The sequence below is a fragment of the Equus przewalskii genome, chromosome 10 (assembly GCF_037783145.1).
Source record: "Equus przewalskii isolate Varuska chromosome 10, EquPr2, whole genome shotgun sequence".
Lineage (NCBI taxonomy): Eukaryota > Metazoa > Chordata > Mammalia > Perissodactyla > Equidae > Equus > Equus przewalskii.
In genome coordinates, this window is record NC_091840.1 from 59649893 (window position 1) to 59666818 (window position 16926).

At 55.9% G+C, this 16926-nt stretch overlaps 1 protein-coding gene across 1 annotated transcript in view; it reads right to left on the reverse strand.

The window, feature by feature from the left end:
- Positions 1-816: 816 nt before the first annotated feature.
- The window catches only part of MYO15A (myosin XVA), a 52774-nt gene continuing 36664 nt past the window's right edge, over positions 817-16926 (reverse strand). Inside the window, exons 51-64 of the mRNA XM_070561177.1 lie at positions 16621-16693; positions 16269-16341; positions 15951-16024; positions 15634-15716; positions 14104-14234; positions 12845-12939; positions 12553-12630; positions 12073-12169; positions 10108-10268; positions 8912-9045; positions 5995-6128; positions 5524-5657; positions 4081-4221; positions 817-1876 (exon numbers count right to left, since the gene is read on the reverse strand). Of these exons, the coding sequence (XP_070417278.1) occupies positions 1775-1876; positions 4081-4221; positions 5524-5657; positions 5995-6128; positions 8912-9045; positions 10108-10268; positions 12073-12169; positions 12553-12630; positions 12845-12939; positions 14104-14234; positions 15634-15716; positions 15951-16024; positions 16269-16341; positions 16621-16693 (1510 nt within the window). The 3' untranslated portion in view covers positions 817-1774. The remainder of the gene's footprint in view (positions 1877-4080; positions 4222-5523; positions 5658-5994; positions 6129-8911; positions 9046-10107; positions 10269-12072; positions 12170-12552; positions 12631-12844; positions 12940-14103; positions 14235-15633; positions 15717-15950; positions 16025-16268; positions 16342-16620; positions 16694-16926) is intronic.

Here is a 16926-nt window from a genome sequence, read left to right on the forward strand (position 1 = left end):
CAGCAGGGCTAACGATGGTAACACACCCTCTGGATCCTTCTCTACTTCCTTCACCTCCCAAATCAGCTACGGGCACAGTCGGCTCCTGGAGGAAGCCAACCTAAGGCAGCAGTAAAAGTGGGACAGCCCCATGGTGTATGTATAATGGGCTCTTCCTTAACCGTCCCTGTCTCAGGACGGTTCCGTTGATCCCCTAGTCTTGCCTGCAGGACTTCCGAAATCTCTCCCAAGTTGTCAGCTTCTCCCCACCTCTCACCACCACCAGGGTCCACACCACAGTTTCCTGGGGGATGCTCCAGCAGCCTCTCCTCTGGTCTCCTGCTGCCTATATTCACTCTGCTCTGTGGTCAAAATGAACTATGAAAGTACAACCTGCAGATTGCCCCACCCCCACCTCCCACTGAGAAACCTTTGAAGGCTCCTCATGGCTCTTAGGATGAAATCCTAAATCCTTAGTGCAGCCCGCCAAGCTTTCCCCAGCCCATCCTGGCCGGCTTCTTCAGTCTCCAGTCCTGCCACTAGGAATGTCCATTCAGAGTCCCTGCACATGCTGTTCCTTCTGTCTGGAATGCTGTTCCCTCCTCTCATCACCTAGCGAACTCTCTCTCACAAGTCGTCCTGATTTATAGTTATTTAAAAGTGAGCAACTCCCAGTGCCTGGCATGTGCATAGCACACAGTAGGTGCTTAGTAGGTACTGAATGAGACAATAAATCCTTCCTCTGACACCACAGCTCCAGCCAATTATGCCCCCACATACCTATCCAGCCTTCTGCTCGCCTCCCCAACAAGTTCCCCAAAGCACCACTACTTTCCATCAACATTCATTCATTTATTTATTCTTTCATTCATGTGACGAATATTTCTTAAATGCTTACTTTGTGTTAAACACTGTTCTAGGGAAAAAATACCATTTTCTCTGTTTGGAGAAACATTTCCATCTATTCCTAGCAAACTCCTACTCATCCTTCAAAACCCAACTCCAATGTCCCACTCTCTGGGAAGCTGTTTCCCAGACTTCTCCCTCCCCAGCCCCTAACACAAAAATTCTCTCTTCCTCCACTGTGCCACTCTCGAACCTTGTGTGGCCCGGACAGTGATGGGGGCCTAGGATTGGAGCTATCTAAGGAGTGTGGAGTGGGGGCACAGGAGTATGCAGGGAGAGGTAAGAACAGATGTCTACTGGAAGCTCTGTTCATGGGCAGTGCCCAGGGGTACAACCAGACTTCCAACTCCTGCCTCCTCCCTCCAGCTTGTTTTCCAGCCACTCAGCAACTCCATGGAAGAATGGCTGCCAGCCACACCTTTTAGCTGCACAGAAATGACCAAGGGTCCCAAATCCAAGCTGAGCAGCAGTGCAGGGGCCCCCACGGAGGACACGTGAGGGGCCAGGATGTGGAGCTGGAGCAGAGCTGAGTGTCAGACCCGGATACACCACAGGCAAAGTCCAGCTTGTCCAGGCCCTGGTGTGGGGCTTCCCTGCCACAAGTGGAAGTCAGGGGCAGGGCCCACAGGGGGACATGTCAGGACGCCCCACTGACCAGGCTTTGGAAGTTCCTCTTGCTATCTGACCCAAGTTTCCAGGCTCCAAATCCATCCCAACTCTTGATCGGTCTTCCTGAGTTCTGGGGACTTGGGTTCTCCTCCTTTCTCCTCTTGGTGTCCGCAATGTTCTGGCCTGTTACAGGGGTTACTGGCCCAGAGAGGCCCAGTTACTCCCCTGGAGGCATACAGCAAGCCTTCTGGCAGAGGGCAGCCGGAGGGCAGGGGCTGGGTCAGAGCAGCGTGATCTCACTGGGGGGCAGCGTGAGCCGCCTCTCCCGGGCATTGAGCAGGCTCTCCACATGCACAGCCACCACACGACACAACTCCAGGCCCTGCAGAGAGACAATGAGCGTCCACACCACCCATCACCTCCCCAACTCTTGCCTTGGGGCAAGATGTGAATGGGAGAGAGGCGGGGCCAGGACTAGCGAGCCCACCTTTCCTGGCACTGGGAGGACGTGAGAAGCTGAAGGAGGAATGCTGGGCTGCAGGCTGGAAGGGGTGAGCAAGCAGGAGACCAAGCGCATCTGCTGGCTTTGCTACACAAGAACCGTGTGACTGTGGGCCAGTTACTTCACCTCTCTGAGCCTAAGTGGCCTCATTTGTAGTGTCTCAATTTACAAGAGCCTGCCTCACAGAGCTGTGGTGAGGATTCCATAAGATTTTATTACCGTAAATGCTTTAGATTTTAAAAATATTAGTTCAGTCAATAACTGGTAACAGTTTCTAACTACGTGTTGCCATGGTTACCGCCTGGCACCCACAACCTAGACTAAGCCGGGTCCCAGCCTCAGGGCTCCCGGTTGTGGTGGGGAATGAATGAATAAATGTGTGCCCCACACATACATGCCAGAGGCAGAGGTGGCAGCATAAAGAGGGCACAGGGCTGCGAGGAAACAGAGGAGCCAAAAAGGCCTCCGTCCATCCGCTTCCTGAGCATCTGCTCCGTGCCGGGCACTGTGCCATGGACACAGCCCTGCTCTCTTGGGGCTGAGACAGACAATAGGCAAACAAACAAATCACTAAGTAGTTTGCAAGCCATAGTGAGGGCTATGGAGGCAGAGAGAGTGGATTATCCGGAGGGGCGTCAGGAAGGCTTCCAGAAGATGATGTTTGTGCTGAAACCTGAAGAAAGGGAGGGAGCCCTGTGATGACCCAGGGGCCAGTGTTCCAGGGAGAGGGGACAATGAGTGCAAAAGGTCTGGGTCAGGCAGGGGAGGGCAAGCTCATCCGAGAGCTGCGAGAGGCCAGGGCTGCCAGTAAGCCAGCAAGAGAAGAGAGGGGTGAGAGCAGAGGCCACAGAGACAGTGAGAGGAGGGGAGGGGTGAGAAGGATCCTGCGAGTGAGGTGGAGAGGCCTGCTGGTCTCCAAGGGAGTTGTGAGGGGTCAGGGCAGGAGACAGGAGTCTGGGGGCTGTCAGGGCAGAGACAGTTTTGAAAGCCTCAGGGCCAGAGAGGGTGCTGGGAAGAGGGGAGACAGCAACATTTAGTGGTCACCCAGGGGAGGAGGCCCCAGGAAAGGAGGTGAGAAGGAGTGGGGGGCAGGTGCAGGGACAAGGTGGTGTGCTGCAGGGAGAGCTCTGGGAGCAGGGTTCTGGGAGCAGGGCAGGATCGGTGGGGAAGGCCAGGAGCAGGCCTGGGGCACAGTGGGAAGAGGACTGGGAGCCTGGTCGGGAGGTGCAGGTTCTCCCAGGGGCAGAGGGGCAGGAGCTCTGTTGCGCTCCTGTCTCTCAGAGGCAGGGCTGGACCAGTGGAAGCCCCGCTCTCTTGCCCTGGGTAATTAACCTCTTCAAGGCAGGCCCTGGCATAAGGGGTGGTCCTGGGCCCAGATGTTGAGGAGGGATGTGGTGGGCTGGAAAGGGCAGACGTGTGGGCTGCAGCCCCGGTTCTGCCCGTTCTGTGAGCCTCAATCCTCTCTCTCCAATGGGGTAAGAACTCTGGTCCTGCTCCACCTGCAGGGGGCCATGACACTGAACAGGAGCCTAGAGCTCACCCACGCCTGTTAAAAGCAGTCACAATTGCTACAAATATGAGAAGGGACAGGGTGGGCCTGCTGTCACACGGGGACCCCTGCCAACCCTTGATCCCAGCCCCACAACCTGTCTTCTGAGCTTCAGCCCAGGTGAACTTCCTCAGAATTCCCATGCCCTGCCCTCTCACCAACTTTCTATAGCTACCCAGTACCCTCAGGAGAAAGCCCCAAATTCTTAGCTTGACATTCAGGGACCTTCAAGACCTCCCCTGCCCTGGGTGTATCTCCCCAGTTCCCCATCAAACTCCTCACTATTCTGCAAACAACCAGGGCCTTTTCCCACCAGCCCACCACCAAGATGCTTCACTAGGAGGCCACTGTAATGGTCCACAGTGCTGTGCAGTGTTGGGTTACTTCTGTCCCCTGCACCGGGCTGGATACTCCCTGACGCATGGCCAGGACCTGACCAATCTTGGAGGCAGGCCCGCCCAGAGAAGAGCCTGGTGAGTTCAATGAGGGAGGCAGAGGCTGGTTGACAAGGCCTGGGTGGCAGGTCAGGGCCCACCTGCTCCAGCTGCAGCTGCATGGTGCGCTGGGCTGCCACGTCCCCCAGTGTGATCTCCACATAGGGGTAGCTGGAGCTGGCTGTGGGCCGCTGGGTCCGCGTCGACTGGATCTCCTTCAGGGGGAACTTGACCATCAGCTCCTGGAGGGGAAGAGGGCAGACAGGCTTGTGGATGGGAAAGTCTCATCAACCCTTACCCCTCCGCTGTAGATCAGATCAGTAGAAGGTAGGACACCCTGGTTCGAGTACCAGTGACCCAGTGACTTGCTGTGTGACCTGGAGCAAGTTGCTTGACTTCTCGGGGCCTCAGTTTCCTCACTTGTGAAATTGATTCAACAAATACCGATGCACACATCTACACTGTGCTAGGCACTGTTCTAAATGTTGGGACTGAGGGATGCAGAAGATGCTGGGGGTGCCGACCTTCACATCAAAGCTGCTTAACACCTGCACCTCTTTATTCGGCCCCAGGAGCAAACTCGGAGCACGTGCAGGGAAAGCCAGAGCGATGAGAGTTAATGCCTCGATGAATGACAGATGGGGACAGGGCGGAGTGACACTGCAGCTCCCTCGCCCCCAGAACAGAGGGCATCCTCTAAGGGGGTGTTCCATGCTGGCTCCCTGGGCTCCCAGCCGGACTGAGCACCAGCTCCCACAGTGGAAACTTGCTTGCTCACACGCTCTCCCCCAGACGGTGAGGCGTCCCTCCCAGGTCCCTCCTCCAGCATATCCCAGAATCACTCCAAAGAACCCCTGCCCCGAGTCCTCATCTCGGGCTCCACTTCTGGGGGAACAACTGACAAAAAAGTCCTCTTTTTATGGACTGAATTGTGTCCCCTCCCCTAATCCATCTGCTGAAGCCCTGACCCCAGTGCCTTGGAACGTGACTATAACGGGAGGCAGGGCCTTCACAGAGGGGGTGAAGTGGAGGCGGGGCCGTTGGGACAGGCTCTCATCCAGTCTGACTGGGGTCCTTATGAGACGACGAGATTTGGACACAACAAAGACACCAGGGACATGCACGCTGAGAAAAGGCCATGTGAGGACAGAGGGAGACGACAGCATCCACAAGCCAAGGAGGGAGGCCTCCGAGGAAACCCACCCTGCCAGCACCCTGATCTTGGACTTCCAGCCTCCAGACTGTGAGAAATAACTTTCTGCTGCTCAAGTCCCCAGGCTGTGGTCTCCTGGCACGGCAGCCCACGCAGACGCAGACACTGAGTGCTTGGCGTGTGCGCTACCTCATCTCACCTTCGCACAGCTCCACGGGTTGGCTTCTATTGCTATGCCCATATTCCACATGAGGAAGTGAGGCTCAGAGAGGGCAAGAGACTTGCCAAGGGTCACACAGGTGGTAAGTGTGGAGCTGTGCTTCCACCGTTGCGAACCTTGGCCTCTTGGAGGAGAGGGAGCTAGGGGCCACGCCAGGCTGAGGCCACTCACATGGGTCTCCGTGCTGAGGAAGTTTAGGCCATTCTGGTTGACAGCCAGGATGCAGGGGGCCGGCACAGCAACGCTGCTGCAGCTCTGGACGAAGAAGAAGGAAGAGCCGAACATGGGCAAGGCGCTGAGGAGGCCTGGGGTGGGAAGCAGGTGGTCAGTGTGACAGCACAGCTCAGCAGGGACAGCCACAGGCCTGAAGTGCGTGCCCTCCCTCAGCTGCATCCGGTCCTCCTCCTACCTCTGCAGCCTCCCCGTTTCCTCTTGGCACCTGCCTCCCTCACCGCCAGCTCTCTCCGCCCAGGGCCACCCTAAGCCTAGCTGATTTTAAAAAGGTGTTTTCTCCAGGCTGGTGCTCAGCCTGGCTAGCACTGAAAATGCCTTTGTGCAAAGAAAAAGGTGCCTCCATCCCCGCCCTCCGGGATCCCTCCTGAGCAAAGCCGCCATGGTTCTCTCCCCGAGTAGGACTCTTACCCAGAAACTGGGTGCGGGCCTGGTGGGGGCTGAGTGCCTGCGTCTGCTGCCGGTGCTGGCTGACCAGGTTGAGCCAAGCCGAGCCGGCCGTGGTGCAGTAGAGCTGGGCCGGAATGTACTCCTGGACCTCCCGCCTGCGTGTGCAGGGAAAAGTGGTCCTGAGCGCCGCTGCCGCACGCGCTCTGCACACGCAGTCTCATTCAATCCTCACCACGAGGCAGGTGTTATGCAAAACGGATGTGATCTTTGCATCCCCTTGGAAGACTAAATGCTGGGGCGTGCAGACGGGTGGAAAATGGGTGTAAAGTGTTCACAGGGCCTTGGCGCTCAGTAGCCACTGGCCAGTACCACTAAGCTCCCTGTTTGAAAATGAGGGAATTGAAGCTCTGAGGGGTGCACCAACTAACCTCGGGTCACACAGTGACTGAGTGAGTCGGGGGCTGAGACTTGAACCCAAGGTGGGTTCGTCCTTCGTAGCCCCTGCCTCCAAGGAGAAACCTAGGCAAGAGGGCTGAGAAACACGGATGGGGACCATATCAGGGTGGGCAAAGCAGCCGCCACTGGCTGGTCGGAGGGTGGGGCTGAGGAGCACTGGCCCCCGGCTGGCCCCCAGGGCCATAGGCACCCCCAGCTGCTCCAGTCTCTGTCACATGCTGGCTCCCTCAGGGTAGCCCCTTTGCCTCTCAGGACATCTGAAGAATACCAACAGCAGCCCGGGCCGACGAGCTGCTCTGGGCCGCAGACTAGGGAAGGGCTGGGAGAAAGTCAGGGGAACCCCCTTCCCCTAAAAGAGCCCCCAGGCGACAGCTTTCCATCTCTGCACTGCCAGGGTAAAAACCTGGCATCTGGACACAGCCTCCCCAAGTCTGGATCCTGGTTCCCCCACCTATTAGCTAGGTAAACTTTGGTAAGTCATATAACCTCTCTGGGCCTCAGTTTCCTTATCTGTGAAAGGGGAAAACAAAATGCCCTTGGGAAGATTAGCTGAGATAGATGTGTGCAGAGAGCATGACAAAAAGTTAAGAACTCGATTATTTTTTTTTTTTTTTGAGGAAGACTAGCCCTGAGCTAACATCTGCCGATCCTCCTCTTTTTGCTGAGGAAGACTGGCCTTGAGCTCACATCCGTGCCCATCTTCCTCTACTTTATACGTGGGACGCCTACCACAGCATGGCTTGCCAATCAGTGCCATGTCCACACCCGGGATTCGAACCGGAGAACCCCAGGCCACCGAAGCAGAATGTGCGCACTTAACCGCTGCACCACGGGGCCAGCCCCTCGATTATTTTTATAAAGGATGGGGATTATACTTTTGTGTGCTTCTTGTGTTTTTTGCTTAAAATTACAACATAAAAAGAGCTTTACATGTTGAGGCCTTACTGCGCTATGGGTACTGAGACATGCACTGTATATACATCATCTCACTATTATTCACTCCAGGAATTCTCGCGGTACGGGGAGGGTCTGAGAGGTCAAGGGGACACCCATAATGACACTGGGGCGCTATCCACCTCTCTGTCTCTCCTCTCACGAGGGCACCGTGGGGCTCGCAGAGGCTGTGCACCACGTGAGACTACAGCACACGGGATGGTCCTGCTGTCTTCTATCAAGCCAGATGGTAAAGAGATGAGCAAGATGTAAAATAGTGCCACTCTTCTGACTGAATTCTTTTGGAAAATACAGTTTTTTCATAAGTTATTTATATTAACATGTAATGTTAATTTATATTATTTGTATTATGATTATTATATATTATTATAATTATAGTTATTATATAGTTATTTATATTAACATGTATTATCCTTATTTTAAATTAATTAACAAGTCAGTACTTTTAAGTTGTTTTCCAGTTTTAATTTTGTTTGTTTGTTTATTTGTTTTGAGGAAGATTAGCCCTGAGCTAACATCCGCTGCCAATCCTCCTCTTTTTGCTGAGGAAGAGTGGCCCTGAGCTAACATCCGTGCCCACCTTCCCCTACTTTATATGTGGGATGCCTACCACACGGCACGGTGTGCCAAGTGGTGCCATGTCCGCACCCAGGATCCAAACCAGCGAACCATGGGCCGCCAAAGAGGAACGTGCTAACTTAACTGCTGTGACACTGGGCCGGCCCCTCCAGTTTTAATTTTGAATAAGGTAAATATATCGAAAGATAAAACCCACATAAACAAAAGCTCTTTGGCATCCTATTTTCAAGACGCTAAAAAGGTCCTGAGACCAAAAGTTGGAGAACAACTGATCACCTCTTTAAGAACATCATTTTAAAGGCTGCCTAGGGGCCGGCCTGGTGGCACAGCTGTTAAGTTCACACGTTCCTCTTCTCAGCGGCCCAGGGTTCGCCGATTCAGATCCTGGGTGTGGACATGGCGCTGCTTGGCAAAGACCGTGCTGTGGTGGGCATCCCACGTATGCGGTAAAGGGGAATGGGCATGGATGTTGGCTCGGGGCCGGTCTTCCTCGGCAAAGGGAGGAGGATTGGCAGTAGTTAGCTCAGGGCTAATCTTGCTCAAAAAAAAAAAAAAAAATAGTAAAGGCTGCCTAACACCCCAGAATTTATTTAAGGAATCCCCTGTTGTTGGAGATTGAGGTTGCTGTTGTAGGTGACACTGCAGTGAACGTTTTTGTGGCCAAATCTTTCTGCATGGCCACGTGTATTTCCTAGACCACAGGGACTGTGTGTCCTGAAAGGTTTTTATCATTAAATTGGCTCTGAGCTGTTAATATCAGCCAGAAGCAACCTGTTGTGCAAAGAGGTAGGGTCCCAGCTCGTAGGCGAGCTGGAGACTTCAGCTCCCAGCCAGGACAACTCCTCTCCACACAGCCTCCCTGGTGCAAGAGGGGAGCCTGGGAGCCAGGGACGGCCAGTCTGAGGAAGGCGGGGGCCGGGGTGGGGGCTGGCAGTGGGCAGGCGCTCACACGCTGGGCAGGTAGAGGTGGCCCTTGGCCCGGTGCTGCAGCGAAGCCAGCTTGGACACCTGCTGCAGCTGCTGCTCGCTGGGCCGGCTGGCCGGCACGCTGCTGAAGAGGCCTTTCAGGTAGTCGGGCAGGACCTGCGGGCAGCGTTCGGGTGAGGGGCTGCAGGCGGGCGCGCTCAGGCGCACACCTGCAGGCTGGGCAGACACACGGTTTTAGTTGTTCCAGTCCCATGTGCTTCTGGGGCTGGGGTGGCCCGCCACTCTCCTGGGTTTTGGGGAAAGATGAAGGAGGCATGCGAAGGTGAGCTGTGAGGGCTGTGGCCTTGAAGCCCACATGGGAACCCCCACAGGGACCTGGGACAGTGCGGGCACCCACACTGTGGCACGCAGGACTGTCTGTTGAGCTGGGGTTTCTGAAAACTGAGCATGCGCCTGAGTCCCTAAAACAGACCGCTGGGCTGCACCCCCGACTCTGAGTCACTAGCTCCAGGCAGGACTTGAGGATCCGAATTTTAACAAGTTCCCAAGGGATGCTGCTGGCCCGCGAGGCACACCATGACGGGCACTGCACTGGAGTGCTCAGGGCAGTTGTCAACAGCAACACCACGTGGCCGCAAAAGCTACGTGACCGTATTTTGTACTCGGAATTGCTGAAGCTTTGGTACCATTTCCACAAAAATCACACGCGATTTGTCCCAGCACTTCCACAAATGCCAGCACAGCAGGGGGGAGCCAGATTTTGTAAATTCCTTGATCCTCACTTAGAGAATCAAGTCTCAAAGAAGAATAACAGAAAGACAAAAGTAATAGTCTAGCCAAAGCGTGCTGCTCAGGCCTTTGAGTGAGGGACAGGCCAAGCACTGAGGAGAAAATCAGGAGGAAAGGGGAAGTCAGAGCGGCTGATAGAGGTGCTGTTGGGGACAGCCTTGCAGGGGAGGACTTAGATAAGCAGAGACTCAGGAAGGGCAGGCCAGAGAGAGTGGCAGTACGTGCAAAGGCCCAACAATTAGGTAGCGAGGGGGACCTCATTTGACTCCTCCAAGGAGATCAAGCAGGGGAGCAGAGGCATTATGGCTAGAAATGTCAGTGGGGCCCAAATCACGAAGGCCTCAAATGCTAAGGCCATGGAGTCTGAGCTCAAGGGCCTGGGGAAGCCTGGAAGGTTCCAGAGCATCAGAGTGGCCCACGTGTGCTGACCTGGTTATAGTGCATGGTCACGTATAGCTCATTCTCGAACTTGAGTGGCTGATCCCAGAGCACACGCCGGAACCAGAGCATGTAGCCACCGTCCACGTGCTCCATCTCTGAGGCCACGTCCAGGATGTAGGCACGGCGGCTGAGCGGGCACACGTGCTGGCCTGCAGAAAGCCGGGGACATGCGTGTGCATGTGTGTGCACCTGTGCAGAGCACATGTGAGACCCCAACCTGCCACCAGGCGCAGCACGGCCTCAGGCAAGCCCCCCGCTGCTCTGGGACACGGCCTCCTCCGTAAAGGAGAGCATGCTTATGGAACAGGGTGCCCTGTGTTTGTGGAATGTTGATGGCCACAGGTGGGCATAGCTCCAATTCAAAGCTACAGCCCAGTTAGGTCTAGGAAAGTGCCATGGATTAGGCTCAGAGAAAGCCCAGCCCCTTTCCAGAGGAGGCTGCGGACAAGGAGAAGCATACTAGGCCTCAGATCATGAGACCTAGTGGGTGCCTTTCTGCAGAACTCCTTCAGGAAAGACCCACTACCGAGTTCCTGGAGGGGCGGGTAGGGAAGACTGGAGCCTGGCACTGAGCTCATAGGAGAAGCTTAAGTTTTTATTTCCTGCACTGACATTTCTGCTCCCCATCCCACACCTTCAGTAAAACTTTACCAAAGAGAGGGGGTATGGCACGATGATAAAGCCCAGACTCTTGAGGCCAGACTGCTTGGGCTCAAATCCCACCTGTGTGATCCTGGGTAAGTCCCTTAACCTCCATGGTGGGCTGAATAATGGCCCCTCCGCAAAGATGTCACACCCTATTCCCTGGAGCCTGTGAATACGTTACCTTCGTGGCAAAGGGGCTTTGCAGACAAGGTTAAGTTAATGAGCTTGCGATGGGAGAGGATCCTGGGCTCCAAGTGAGCCCAATGTAATCCCAAGGGTCCTTATAAGAAGGAGGCGGGAGGGTCAGAGAGAGAAAGAGACAGATTTGAAGATTCTACACTGCTCACTTTGAAGATGGAGAAAGGGGCCACGAGCCAAGGAATACAGGCAGCCTCTGGAAGCTAGAAAAGGCAAAAAACCATTCTCCCCTCAAGCCTCCAGGAGGAGCCTGCCCTGATGACACTCTGATGTCGGGACTTCCGACCTTAAGAACTATAAGATGACAAGCGTGTCTTATTTTAAGCCACTAAGTACATGTGATTTCTTATAGCAGCAACAGGAAACTAATATAGCCTCCCTGGGCCTCAGTCCCCCCATCTGTAAATGGGGATGATAATAGTCTCCATTTCACAGAGTTCTTGTGGGCAATAAAGAAGTTCACAGAATTAAATGCTTTGAACGGTGCCTGGGACACAGTATCTGCTCCATCCACGTCAGTTATTGGGACCGTTTTGTTACCACCTTCTCCTCCTCCCACACCCTGGCTGGACTTGGGGCAAACAGGGCTGAGCACACATGGCTCAGGGCAGAGGCAGCAGCGGGGAGAGCTGGATGGAGCCAACAAGCTGGTGGCAAGAGGCCAGACCATGGTCTTGAGTGGGTGGATACCAGATGGAAGGGGCTTTGGGCCGCATGAGAAGGGCCTGGTGAGACAAAAGGAGGGCGCTCTTATGGCCACTATTAAGGCATAAAAGGCAGGAAAAAATGCTTGTGCTTGTGGGTTCCAGGAATCAGAGCCTATTAAGGGAAACTTTCCTAGGATGGAAGCTCCTTGAGGCCAGGGCCTGGAGCAGAGGGAGGAATCAGGGAGGGCCCTGTCCTCCACAAAACCCAAGTCTGGTGGGAAGACAAACTTACACAAAATGAAGCAGAGAGGGGTGGACAGACGGCTAGGGGGTGTTCGGTGTTCAGAGAGGTCCTTCCACATGGGGGTTGAAGGGCTTCCTGGAGGAAGTGGCATCTGACCCGGGCCTTCCAGGCCAAGTGGTGAGCATGAGTCCGGCATGCACGGTCCTCCTGGTCACTTACCTCGGTTAGTGACAACAAAGATGACATACTCGTCAAAGGCCTCAGGGCGCGTCAGAGCCATCTCAGCACAGATTTCCTCCACCACATCCAGGGCCACCTGGGTGAGCAAAGAGTGAGGCTGTGCTGGCCAGCCAGGCAACCTCCGTCTTCCCAGCCCGCTCAGGCCCCAGGAGGCTGAGCAGAGTTCCTCAGGCCCTCTGCGCAGAGGCGAGGATGCTCCAGGTCTCTGAGAATCAGCCTCATGCAGGGAAGGAACACAGCTTTTGGAGTCTGAGTGACTCTGGCTCAAATTCTGCCTCTGTCCCTTGTCTGCAGTACAACCCTGAGCCTCGGAGGCTGTTTGCTCTTCTAAGAAATAAGTCCTTCCTTACGGGGCTGTGGGAGAGGCGGGGAGGGCTCAGTACCCCTGGGGACTCACTCTGGAGGCCGGGGTGTCCCTGCCCCTCCGCGCCCGCTGGCTGGAGGCAGCTCTTCACTTACAGTGCATGTCTTGATTTTGAGATGGCGTTCAAGGCCTCCGGGGAGAAGAAAGAGCTGCCTCTTGGAACTGCGGCCCGCCTACAAAAAGGAGAGGTGAGGAGACGAGGAGGCTGGGTCCTGGGATCTGGCCAGCCGTTGTCCCCTGCCATGGGAGTTCCCAAGCTGAGGGGTTCCGTGCAGGCAGAGGGCACCTGGACCAGTCTGCACATCTCTGAGCGGTGAGTGCACATGACAGGGTCTCTGGGACAGGGCTCAGGTCTCATCCTGACCCCCACTCCCACCCCACACTCACCAACATGGCCCGAAGCTCCATGCTGCTGGGGAGTTCCAGACGGCCGCCGAAGCGCAAGGTTTTCTGCAGGTTCTGCTCACAGGCCTTGGCGATCCCTGCGAGAGACAGGGAGTCAAGGCCTTGCCCAGGGTAGGTGGTGGGAAAAAGGGGCCCCTCTGGCCACCGGCCAGGAGCCCACTGCATTCTCTCCACACCCCTGGGGTAGGCATTTACTCTCCCACTTGATAGCTGAGGAAAGAGCTCAGAGAGGGGAGTCAACCGCCCAAGGTCAAGAGCTGGAGTACAGCAGCTGGGGATGAACCAGCACTCCACGTGGTCCCCTTGGCTCCCTAGGAGCCCTGGAAATACCTGTCCTCTGGAGCTGTTGACTGGATGATGGCCATGGTGATGTGGCTGTGCCCCTGCCAGACGGGCCCTGTGCCAACCGCCCTCCCTCACCCAGTGTCCCAGTGCAGGACCCCACCGCCTGTTTCTCCATTTCTCTGGGTAAAGCAGTGTCCTCACCCTGCTCTAGGGAGGGGTAGGGTCAAGAATTCTAGGGCACACTCTGCTGCCTTCACGGATCGAAGCGCCCTTCCCTGGAGCTGGGTCTATTCACCTCTGAGTCTGGGAATGTTTGTTAACTGAATCAAAGAGGAGGATTCCGAGGTGGAGAGAGTGAGGTCCCCTATCGCCTGCATGGCTGCCGTGGTGACCAGAGGGGCCCTAGTCTCTTTCTTAGGGGGACCCACCGGTTGCTATGGAAACGAGGCTGGGGGTGAGGCTGAGGAGTGGCCCCTTTCCTCCCTACCCCAAGGAGGGAAAGGCTGAGACCCTGCCACCAGCTTTAGGCCCACCCCTGCCTGGACCACTCCAGAGCCTTGCTGGTTCCCAAAGACCAGAGAAACAGGGCCTCAGCCCAGGCCTCCGGGCCCTTGCCACCTCCTTCTCCTCTTCTCCCACAGGCCACACATCTCCACCCCCAGCCTCTGGTCCTGCCACTCAGCCCCCATAGAAATCCCTCCCACGTGCTCACTACCCAGAGCAACACTTCCTCCACTTCCTTCCCTGACACGCAGCCCTCCTCACTGATCAGACAACCCGCCGCGTCAGCCCCTGCAGGACCTTCGCAAGTGTCTGGGGAGTGAATTAATATTAGTAAACATTGCCTGCCACCTGTGAAGGGCCAGGCCCTCTGAGTTTCCCCTCATGCTCACTGCCCAGCCAGTCCCCATGCAGACAGGCCCTCGGCCCTGGGTCCCCACTTGCTGGCTCCTCACCCTGGAAGGGCAGGCCTGGGGTCCGGCTCACATCTTGGAGGAAGCGAACAAGGTGTGGCTGGAGGACCTCAGAGCAGCTATGGTAGGCGGCCACAATGTATAGCAGCCTCCAGCCTCTCTGGCAACTGTCCCTGCAAGGACACACACATAGGACCACAGCACAGGCGGCCACAGCAGTGGAGTGCCACTCCAGGAGTCTCCTGGGATTGGGCTGGAGGTCTGCAGCTCTGAGGCAGCCCCTGTCTCATGAGGATGTTCCTTCCTGCCCGGTGAGCACAGGGCAGGGAGGCCCCAAAGCCATGCAGGAGGCATGTTCAGCTTGGGAAGCCAGGGTGGGAGGCAGGAGAGGAAGGGCATGAGGACCCTGATATGCCCGACATGCACAAAGAAACAAGCTTCCCTGGACAGAATATCTCTGGAGAAGCTTCCAGGTGAAGATCCTTGAAGGAGGGTGAGGGGGAGCATGCTGGGGCTGTGCGGAGGTAGGGCAGGTGAGGCCTGGCCTGGAGGGGCAGCTGGACGTGCTGAGCGGGTCTAGAGTCCCCGGGGGATGGAGAGTTAGTGCAGGAGATGGAGCAGAGGGGGATAGGAGGGGGCCCAGTGCTAATAAAAACAGCACACACTTTGGGCGCCTGCTGTGTGCGGGTCCTGTGCAAGACGTGGCAATTCACCGTCACACTGCCCTGGGGCAACAGTTTCACTTGTGGGGAGCTCTGGTGTCTGGGACGGCACTTGGGCCCCCTTTGGGAAACCACCCACCCCTCCCTAGGTCCCTGTGGTTTGGAGATGGGCATGGGAGCCAGGTCCAGCCAATTAGAGTTCAGCCTCCCTTTGGCTATGGTGACTGGTTTGGGGGCAGGAATGTGACCCGGATCTAGCCAACCAGAGCTCTGTATCCTCCAGCCATTGCGGTTGGTTCAGGGATGGGTACGTGATGAAGGCAGGCCAGTAAGACTGGATTTGGAATTTTTGCTGCAAATATTGGGTCAATCTTGGTTTACCTGGGATTGCTGAGCTGGGAAATGTCCCCCCCAGAGCTACCATCTTGCCCGTCTATGGGAGATGTTGCTTGGTAAGAACACGAACACAGAGGAAAGCAGAGCCAGAATATAGAGAAAGCCTGCTTCCTGATGACCCCTGGATCCAGTAAGCCTGAATCCAAATGTTGGATTTAACTTGGGTTCAAATGTTGGAATTATCAAAAGCTGGACTTAACCAGCTTGAGGCAAGCTGGTAAAACCAGCTTAAACCAGCTTGGATTGGGTCTGTCACTTGTGCCAAGAACCTGGACTCACAAGTTGTCATCGCCATTTTACCGATGAGTAAACTGAAGCTCAGAGAGCAGAAATGGCTTGTCCCAGACCAAGCCATTCCAAATACACTTGCCGTATCTATTGAATGAGGAAGAGGATGAGAGAGAAAGAAACCGAGAGGGGACAGGCCTGGGAGGTGGCAGGCTGCACTGGCCTCTCCTGGAGCACGGACACAGTGCGGGGGGAGGGAAGAGAGGTAAAGGCGAGGCACACTCACTGCTTGGTGCTGGTATTGTCTGTGATCTGCTTCACAACTTGGCAGTAACACTCATCCCGCATGACCTCATGGTCTCCGCACAGCTGTGGGAGGGCAGGCCAGGGCCATGTCACAGACCAGGCACATAAGAACAGAGTGGGCACTCGGAGATAGGCCTGGTGTCCCATTCTCAGGCCCCTCCCCACCGGCGGGATGCATTCCTCTTTGGGCCACACAAGAAGCTCCCCACCCCAAAGTCCTGCAACTCTGGTTGACAGATGGGGAAACTGAGCCACAGAACAGGAAAGGGAGTATCTGGCAAAGCTGGCTGGACTGACCTTCAGGAGGGCGCAAAGCACATCCAGTTCACTCTGGCCCTTCGCTGGGGCATCCCCCATGAACCGCATCACAGCTGTAGGAAACACCTGTCCTACTCAGGCCACCAGACCCCCCGGCCACCAGGGACCCCAGAATTGGGCCCCTCCCTGGGAGGCTGTGGCCGGGGGCCAATGAGGGCTTCTTGTCTCTTAAAGGAGCCCCATGTCTGAGTTGGCGGAAGAGGAAGGATCTGAGGACCAGAGGAGTGGTGACGAGCAGGGGTCACACAGCGCTGGACGCCACCCAGCCCAGGGCCCCGGCCACAGTCCCCCCCACACCTAGGAACATGTCTGTGGCCATCTTGTTGAGGCTGCTGTCGCTGAGGTCGATGAGGGACTCCTGCAGTGGGGTCTGTGAGGGAGGGAGAAGCTGTGTCACGATGGAGGAGGAGCATGTCAGAACAGAAGAGGCCACATGATTCTTCCTGTCTTACAAAAGGAGGATCACATAACAAAAAGGGAGCCAGGCCACCACTGGGGACAGATGCCACCCCAGGAAAGAATCCAGGCGCTCAGGGTGCTGAGGACTAGGAGGTCCCACTGAAGACAAGGCTGTTAGCCCCAGGGGCCTGGGAGGGGATCTTGTATCACCATTTTACAGAGGGGGAAACTGAGGCCTGGGGATGGACACCTTGGTGAAGCAGAGCATGTCCTCCAAGGTTCTGGACTCCTGTCCCTCCTTGGATTTCAGCCTGAGGCCATCCCTGCAACAGGAAGTGGATGCTACTGATCAGTCTTGCATAGGAGCCTATGGCCCCACCCTTTCCCCACATGGGAATGTTCATGACCTGATGTCAGTCAACCAGGCAGGAAGGCACCCAGGAGCTGAGGCTGCAGGTGGGCCTCCCACCTGGGTGGTTTCTCACCCCCCCTCCACAAGTGGGGCTTCCCTACTTGAACGGCTGCAAGAAGCCCCAAAAGGACCTTCCCCAGGGTG